Here is a 9,682-nt window from a genome sequence, read left to right as displayed (position 1 = left end):
AAAGAAAATTGGTTAAGCTAAAATTATGCTGATTTTTTATGTCGTTGTTCAAATTGCGGAGAGAATGCAAAATCGTCAGAAAATAACGGAATTTTTGACCGTTATCACGAAAAAACCCGACTAGTCCAATATGTTTTGTCGCAGTGAATATTGGGTACTTGTAATTTCTTTCGTATAAAATGTAAACTATTAAAAAAAATTATATGCTTTTTCATTGTTTCACTGAATAAACAATATGCCTTTATAATTAAGTACTTTTTTGATATCCAAAATTGTAATTTTTGTGGTATACTACATGTTTTTAGCATTCATAGCCATCAGTCCAATATGTTTTGTCCGACACTGTATAAAGTACAGTCTTATGCCATCAGTTTACTATTTTTATACCAGTTAATTTTTTATTCTCCATTCTCCAAATTGTGGTAAAAACTTGTTTAAAAATAAATTCTAAAGGTATAGGAATCGAATAATAAACTGGTATAAAAATTATAATTTTCACACATGAGTAAAAATTTTCTAAGGAAGAAATAAGAACAAAAACTAATCGACCAAACTACTGGTGTACAAATTTTAAAATTATACCAGTTTATACCAGTTGATTTTTGGATTATTATTTCTTCAAATTTTGGTATAAAAACTGGTTTAAAAGTAAACAAGTGACTCGAACAAGCAATTAGTAAATTAGTATAATCCTACCAATGTGACGAATTGAATTCAAATAAGGATTGTGATGACACTCGCCAAATCAAAAAGAAAATCAATATTTAATATTACCATTTTATTCGTTCATGCAAGTTAAATAAGTAGTATAAATAATTATAAAAAGTTTCCTAAAAGGGCAGCTGGTATAAAAAGTGTAATCCTATAAAAATGGCGATTACTGAGGAGGCTGTTGGTTGGTTCTTTATGCCGGTATTCGGAAATATTTATGCAAATATCTAACCTTAATACCAGTTTATACATTTCACCAGTAGCTTTTCGATTCTTCGCTCTCCAAATTTTGGTCTAAAAGCTGTCTAAAAAACCTTAAATAAATAAGGATCGAACAAGCAACTGGTATAAAATACTATGGTCTAAAAATTGGTCTAAAAATACACTTTAAATAAAAACGAATCTAAAAAGCAACTGATATATGAATAATATTATTTTAGGAAATTAACCCATAGAGCAAAGCTAGTGTAGGTTATCACTACTGTTTTATGCCCACAAACGGCAAATAAATTGGCAAATAAACCGCATGTTTTTATTGACAACAAAAACTTGGTTTTCTTGAAATTTTAGTTGTACCGTTCATCTGCTTAAATGTTTTTTACTCACGCGCATATATTTTTAAACACATACTTGTATATACCAAAATTTTAAACATAAAAATATTTTACGAGTATGTGTGTGTGAGTGTTTGCTTGCCAATACTGGTACTGGTACACATGCGTCAAAGCGCTGCCAAACAACAGAGGCGACCGCTGAAAACATGTATTTAATGTGGTGAGAAGTTGGTGGCGGCTCCTAGTCGTGGCTGGTCTGCGATCGCTGAGTGTGGGTTAGGGCTTAAAAGAAGTGCGCATTCAAGTTAAGAAAGCTATATACCGAAACTTATAAAACAGGTATGGCAAAAAGCCACGTAGAAGAATGTTAAAAATGCCAATAAATTTAATTTATTTCGAAAATAAATAAATACAATTAAAATAATATTAATGCAAACAGAAAAGCAAACATTTGATGTATGCGCATGCGGTGTAAAAAATAAATTAAATCAAAAGAATTCTTCAACAAACTGTGCTGTGCTAAATAAAATGTGCAAAAAGTTTTGCCACGAAAGCAAAAATTTATAATTTCTATGGACTTTTTGTGAGGCAAAACAATGTTTAATTAAAGCGTGCGGCAGTGCTATGCAATTTTGTAAAAAGCGGAGTGTTAATTATGGCTAATTTGTGTTGCGATCAAAATTTTGTGCATAAAAATAAAATAAAAAAATATTTCCGTTTTTAGGTTTAATGCAAAAAAATTAATATTATTTTCGTTTTTTTTTTTACTTTTTTTCTGGGAACATATGCTATTTTGTTATAAAATATGTATTTTTCTCTTAGTAATTGAATCATTTTCAATTAAACTAACACTTTTTAAATTTAAAAAATATTTTAAATAATGAAGCGAAAATAAAAGTTGATATCTTTAAAAAAATTATAGTTGCTCCAATAGATTTTTTAAAAAAGTTTATAATTTTTCACATTGATTTTTTTTACTCTAAATGAATTATTTTCAATTAATTAATGACTTTTTGTATAAAAAAAATATTTTTATTTTATTTGAAAATAATTTTAAATTTTTTGGAACAATTATATTTTTTTTTTGAAAAATTATATTTTTTTTAATAAGAATTTGTTTTTCTTTCACTGAATTATTCTATAAAAAAATTTTATTTATATTTGAAAATAATTTCAGATTTTTTTGAAACAAATATGTATTTGCTTTTTTTGTGTGGGAAATAAAAGTTTGTTTTTCTTTTACGGACTGTTAGAATGAAAAAAATAATTTTTATTTTATTCTTTTTTTAATAATTTTTTTATAGTAAAAAAATAGTTTTTTCTTTTACAAATCAAAAACAGATTTTTTAAATTTAATTATGCAAAAGAAAATATTTTTTTTAGAATATTCAATTTTTTTGTGTAAAATTTTATAATTTTTATTCAGCTGATAGCTCTGAAGCTAGCGCTGCATGTTTTAGGTTGTACATATGTTATTAACTAAATAATAATTTTTATGTAGAAGATTAATTGTTTTATTTTACTTTGAAACTTTAAAAGAGTTATTAAAGAGAGATTTAAAATGCTTTCATTTAACTGACAGTCTTGAAAATATTGAATTTATAAACGTAATTACTCAGAAAATGCTTAGAAAAAGCATATGAACATTTAAAAAAATAAAAAAATAAACTACTATGCTCTGAGGCAACAGGTTGCCAGAGTATAAATATAAAAAAAATCGCATATCTGTGCATTTCACAGCAAATACCGCGAATTAAATGAATTTCTAACCATTTTATTTATTTGATTGTGCAATAAATTTTGATTTCATTTCACAAACCCGGTGCTCAGCTCAATAAAAATACAAATTTATAAATCGTTACAGTGTTGCTGCAGAAGATAAAATGGCGTTTTTGAAAATTTGCATATTCGCCATTGTTGTTGGTAAGTACAAGCACATCTACAGAACATATACAAATGCAATTCGCAGAAAATATACACACATTTTACTTAAATATATACAAATCAGCGGCTTTAATTTGCAATTTGAATAATTTAACATTGACAATTAACTAAATTTCTGCGTACATACACATAGACGTGTATATCTAGTAAATGCATGTGGTATCTATATGTATTGTGTATATATTTATGCATATACTATAGCATATATGTATGTGAATATATAAAATGTCATGCATCTGCATGCAATTACATAAATAATTGGAGTTAATGGGTGAGTGATTGTTTAAATGTGTAATGATTTGTTTTAATTTAATGAGTGTGAATGTGTGACAGGTCAAATGAGTATGGAATAGGGGGGAGTGTGAGCACTGCAACAAGCCGTATAATGTGAGAACAAAAAGGATGAAGCAATTGCTCAGTATATAAATCAACTGTTAAGAGGAATGAGAATAATTATTTCGATTAACTGTTTGAAACTATTAACCCTTCAAAAATGTGACTTAAGACTTTTTTTGCTTGAAAAAAAGTATATTTTATGCTAGAAGCTCAGGAACATTATACCATTATAGCTCATACAATACTTTCGTGAATAACACGCAATGCAAGAAACACTATCTCCTATGTTCTTCACACTTTTTCGACCGCAACATCTCGCGAAGACCGATGTTGTATGGGCGCTATAATCAAAAATGGTCATATATGTATTTGTAAGCGTCGTATGATCTATCATATACGAGTTTTAGATACCACAAAGCGCCTATAGGTTGACCAAATAAGATCCCTTTAAGATCGACCACTCAAACAAACCCAACCTAACCTCACAAGCCATAGTTCAGTCTTTGGTAATGCAAAGTTGCAGGTATTTTAGTTATGAGCAAAAAATTGTAAGACTTTCTTCATTTATTCTTCAAAACCTGTGTCATTTCTCTCAAAGTAATCACCCTTCGGCACAATACACTTCGGCCAACGTTTTTTCAAAACCTCGAAACAGTTTTTAAAGTCATGACTCAAACCGGTTTCTCTGAAACGGTCGTTTGACTTTGTGGAATAGCCATAAGTTACACGGAACTAAATTAGGCGAATACGTTGGTTGCGACGCGATAATAGTCGATAATTTGGCGAAAAACTCACGAAGAATCAATGCAGTATGTGACAGTGCATTATCGTGGTACAAAAACCAAAAGTTGATCGCCGGTAATTCTTCTTACGAATAGCTTCGCGAAAATGACGCATAACACTCCAAGAGTACTTCTTGTTTACAGTCTGGCCGGCCGGAAAGAATTTGGAGTGAAACACACCTCGATAATCGACGGAAACACCGTCAACATAACCTTGATTTTTGACACGTCAAACGTGGGTTCTTCGTCTTCGGGTTCCCTTTGCCACGATATTTGACCGATGAATCGTCCGTTTTTGGGTCGTAATTATAGGTCCAAGACTTAACGCCATTACTAGTAAGGAGAATGACATCATGGTAGTTGGAAGGCATTGCTTCACAGACGTTAACACGACATTCTTTTTCGACAAAATTTAGTGATTTTGGTACCAATCGTGCTTTCACTCTTTTTAGGTTCAAATTGTCTTTCAAAATCCTGATCCTACCGATATTCCAATGATACCAGTAAGATCTCTGATTGTTAGTCGTCGATTTTGAAGCAACAATTCCTTTATATTCTTAACGTGTTCATCATCAGGTGATGTTGATGTTGATGGCTGTCCTGGACGTGGTTCATCGTCAATCTGTTCTCGACTCTCTTTGAATAATTTGTGTCAATAAAAAATCTTGGCCATAGTAGAAATTACTTGAAAAGTAAATATTTTTGATTTACAGTCCGATTTATATTTCGCTTATTTAGCTAGAATATATTAATCACTTTTTTAAACTTTAAAACCACACAGACATTTCTTTTATTTAAATCTTTAGTTAAAATTCTCCAAAAAGTATTTTTAGCTCAGTTACCTAACCAGGATGCTTATCACCGTAGAGTTCTACGATTTTGGCCGCCAAGTGGCGGTCTGCCTTGAGCTTTCTAACTAGCGATGTTTTGCATCTTTCCCCTGTAGAGCCCTTATGAGTCTAGTAGAGGTTCCTTTGCTAGCGCAGCAGATTCCGACGAGTATGAAGGCTCTACCCACGTCACTTTCCGCCGGGTTTCCACCGGCTCCTCCCATCCTAATACTCGTAGAGTGGCCTGAGGTAGAAATTTCTACTGGCGTATCGACATTGCTGCATTTGGCCAGCGACAATTTTGTCGCCACAGAATCAGCACTACCACACGGGACAGATCAGGACATCGACATCACTTCACTTCCCTTCGTCACCTTTTCGTCAACGTTTGTTTTCTTATTAGTGTCCATGCAAATAAGGTACCCACTCAGAGACCCCGGGAAAGGTAGTCGCCTTTGATAGTCCCAAGATTGTCGAAGGCGAGGGATGACGCATGCCCTTATGAGGCTATACTTTCAGAGCCGACGCCAACTTAACGACGATGGAGGAAAATGTACTCTGAGGCCTGCCAGGGTTTTAACGGGGCAGTTGCGACATTAACCCGTCAGCCATTTCTAATGAGTGTCATCCCATCATACGCAGGTGTCAGAATGCCGCAACCACCGGCTCAGGGATCTACATAAAAAAAGTTTTCAAGATCCCTCATCTTTTGTTGCCGAACCACGTGCAGGTCACGTGGGAAATTATGGTCAATTCTGTATCGCTATAATTTCGGCCATTGTTAGAGAAAAGACGATGATAAAGAAAGAATAAATATTTTACTATTAGCAAAATGGCTGTGTAGACTGCTTGCCAATAGTCTTTTTATATCAGCGACTATCATTTGCATAACATATGGTACAGTCTAATATACGTCACTCAGTCGATCAGCCGAGAATTGCATAAATTTTCATACATTAACTATAACCGACTTCGATATTCATTAATTCACTACCACAGCCACATAAAACAAACAAAAACAAAAAAAAAACAAGATTTAATATTAAATGATAGTAACAGCTAGAACCAATAAAAACTTGTTGCCAGGTTGCCGACATATGAGCCAATAGTTATGACACTTGCTTGTCGCCACGCTATATTAAATAAAAAAACAACAAATTCATTAAACTGGGGAGAATCGCACCTATCACCATATCGACTAACAACCGTTAAGTGAACGGAACTTCCATATGCAGTTACCGCCACAATTTGCGGTTGTCAGCCACTAACGCCTCTGAAGGATTTCAAACGACTCGATGCCAATTTGTATTAATTTCATATAATAACTGTTAACGACACTCAACAACCGTTATTACTTTGCTGTCATGGTCGCCTGCACCACATGCAACCCCCATCATATCTAAATGCGACGTATTTGTCAACTGAAGTTATACGTCAAGCCATTGAGGCATACTCCCAACCGCAGAGGTATCAGTAAGTCATCAATATACGTCCGATTGTAGCTATTAGCTACCAAGTCTTACCACTTTTACGTTATGCTTTACGTCGCCTGCCCACTGCTGTCTTGTTTAGCGGAGGCTGAGCGGCTGCCTGGTTGGCTGTGGGTTTGTCGCCCGCTTCTACGCACTTCGACGCGTCCGCTGGGGCGTGCGTGTGCCTCAAACCTGTATTTGCGGCTTCGTTTGCTTTGATTTGTTATGAAACTTGATGCTGCTGGCTGGCTAAACCAACAACAGCAAATCTGGTTGGCATGACCTTAAAAGTGAAAGTGATTTTTGTTCGCAGCTAGCTGTGTCTTTGCAGTTGTTGTGTTTACTGCTGTTGTTATACTCTCGCAACAAAGTTGCTAAAGAGAGTATTATAGTTTTGTTCACATAACGGTTGTTTGTAAGTCCTAAAACTAAAAGAGTCTACTATAGGGTTATACGAGTAGAGTTGAAATCCGGATGTCTGTCTGTCCGTCCGTCCGTCTGTCCGTCCGTCTGTCCGTCCGTCTGTCCGTCCGTCCGTCTGTCCGTCCGTCCGTCCGTGCAAGCTGTAACTTGAGTAAAAATTGAGATATCGTGATGAAACTTGGTACACGTATTTCTTGGCTCCATAGGAAGGTTAAGTTCGAAGATGGGCAAAATCGGCCCACTGCCACGCCCACAAAATGGCGGAAACCGAAAACCTATAAAGTGTCATAGCTAAGCCATAAATAAAGGTATTAAAGTGAAATTTGGCACGAAGGATCGCATTAGGGAGGGGCATATTTGGACGTAATTTTTTTTGGAAAGTGGGCGTGGCCCCGCCCCCTACTAAGTTTCTTGTATATATCTCGGAAACTACTATAGCTATGTCAACCAAACTCTATAGGGTTGTTTCTTTCAGGCATTTCCATATACAGTTCAAAAATGGAAGAAATCGGATAATAACCACGCCCACCTCCCATACAAAGGTTATGTTGAAAGTCACTAAAAGTGCGTTAACCGACTAACAAAAAACCTTAGAAACACTAAATTTTACCGAAGAAATGGCAAAAGGAAGCTACACTCAGGCTTCTTTTAAAAATGGAAAATGGGCGTGGCGTCGCCCACTTATGGACCAAAAACCGTATCTCAGGAACTACTCGACCGATTTCAATGAAATTCGGTATATAATACTTTTTTAACACCCTGATGACATGTACGAAATATGGAGGAAATCGGTTCACAAACACGCCTTCTTCCAATATAACGCTATTTTGAATTCTATCTGATGCCTTCTCTGTATAGTACAATATATATCTACATTAGGAGCCAAAATAGAAACATATGTAAATGACGGATAATTAAATCTCGATTATCACTTTATCATGCGAGAGTATAAAATGTTCGGTGACACCCGAACTTAGCCCTTCCTTACTTGTTTTTATTGGCTATTTGTTGCTGTTACTAGCGGCATGCTGCTACTTATGGGCTTTGGAGGCTTTTCATGTTGCCTCACCCGAACCTGTTTGGCATCAATATTGTTTTATATGCTTTATTCGTTGACAACATGTAAATATTGATAAAATCGCTGCTACTTATTTAATATCGTGATGCTTTGAGCTTGTTTACGAAGTTACGTAAGTCGCTGTAAGGCTGGTTTGGCAGAAGTGCTTAAAGGCCTATGATATATGTATATAAACTCCTGTTGCATGATTGATTTTTGGCATAGTAAAGTATATATGTGGTAAATGAACGATTTTTTATCGGCTCAGAATTTTATACTGCTGAATGAGGCTATGTATGCTTCTTCATCAAGTCCTTAACAAAACCAACATTACTCACTTTTATTCAGGCTTTTAGATTACTTGATGGAATTTATGTCTCAAATACTTATCGTAAAATTGATTTATTTGTGAAGAAACCTTAGAAAAAGGTCGATTGTCTTGTAATGGTGTAGAGAAGCCATTGGCAAAAGGTGGGGTCTCTCAACGAAAGTGGTCCTCTGGCTCTACGAAACCATAATCAAGCCCATTTTCTTCTATGGAGTCTTCATGTGGTGGAGGGTTCTAGAAAATACCACTCTTGCAAAGAAACTCGAAAGCGTTCAACGCACGGCTCTCCTCAGCATGTTTGGTGTACTAAGGTCCACTCCAATCATGGCACCCATCTTGCACATATTGCTCGTGGATATCGCAGGAAGGCATATGGCGGCGAAAGTTGCCATCAGACTTAGAGAGACTGTGTTCCTAAAACAACACGTGTTTGAACACTCGGAAATCCTCATTCACTTTGATTTTATACTGGATCACTTGGATCATAGAGTCGCCAAACCGAAGTCTGGCGGCTCTTTCTTTGTCCATATACCGGCGAGGGAATTTTGAGTGGAAAGAAGCCATTGAAGGAGAGGGGCAGTGAGCTTCCTTACGGAAGGGTCAAAACTTGGGGGAAAGGTTTGTGGAAGAATTTACTGTCAGGAGCTCTCTATCAACTCTAGCTGCAGACTTCCTGACTATTGCAGTGTCTCATTTACAATGCGTTCAAGGTTGGTCAAAGAGTGCCTAACCTCGCTCTCAATAGCATCGAGTGTTTTTGTGATTAAACTGGTATGGGTGCCAGGCCACAGAGGAATCACAGGAAACTGTAAATCTGATGAGCCAGCAAGAAACGTACCCTAGAACCGCTATCGGTAGAATGAGAGCGGGTTGGTGCTCCTGTATCCTTTTGTGCTCTGTACTAGATAGCTGGCCCTTGCGGAAGCTTGGTCAGCACTGGGTTACCATCGGAACATGCGTTGTCGGAAAGCCGTTTGGCCCAAGATCGTTGGCAGAGATGTAGTGATCTTTTTACTCTCAGTAAGACAAGCCTTGCGTTAGTTGTGGGGATTTTAAGAGATCAGAAGCAGAAGTTGAATGGAAGAAGATGGGGTGAAAAAAACTCAGCACTTCCTTCTTGACTGTCCCGTGTTTGGGAGGTCAAGACTTAGACACTTTAATGCCTTGAGAATGTAAAAATCTAGATTTGAATCATAGCAACCTGTTGGATCCAAGTCCCATACCCTTCGCTCGACCAAAAAAATT

The 9,682-nt window shown here is 35.8% G+C and overlaps 1 protein-coding gene across 1 annotated transcript in view; it reads left to right on the top strand.

The window, feature by feature from the left end:
* Positions 1–1,482: 1,482 nt before the first annotated feature.
* LOC105225316 (protein obstructor-E) overlaps positions 1,483–9,682 on the top strand; it is a 50,624-nt gene continuing 42,424 nt past the window's right edge. The window contains exons 1-2 of the mRNA XM_011203714.3: positions 1,483–1,604; positions 3,130–3,188. Of these exons, the coding sequence (XP_011202016.1) occupies positions 3,149–3,188 (40 nt within the window). The 5' untranslated portion in view covers positions 1,483–1,604; positions 3,130–3,148. The remainder of the gene's footprint in view (positions 1,605–3,129; positions 3,189–9,682) is intronic.

The sequence above is a fragment of the Bactrocera dorsalis genome, chromosome 1 (assembly GCF_023373825.1).
Source record: "Bactrocera dorsalis isolate Fly_Bdor chromosome 1, ASM2337382v1, whole genome shotgun sequence".
Taxonomy (NCBI): Eukaryota; Metazoa; Arthropoda; class Insecta; order Diptera; family Tephritidae; genus Bactrocera; species Bactrocera dorsalis.
This window is presented reverse-complemented; position numbering and strand designations above follow the sequence as displayed.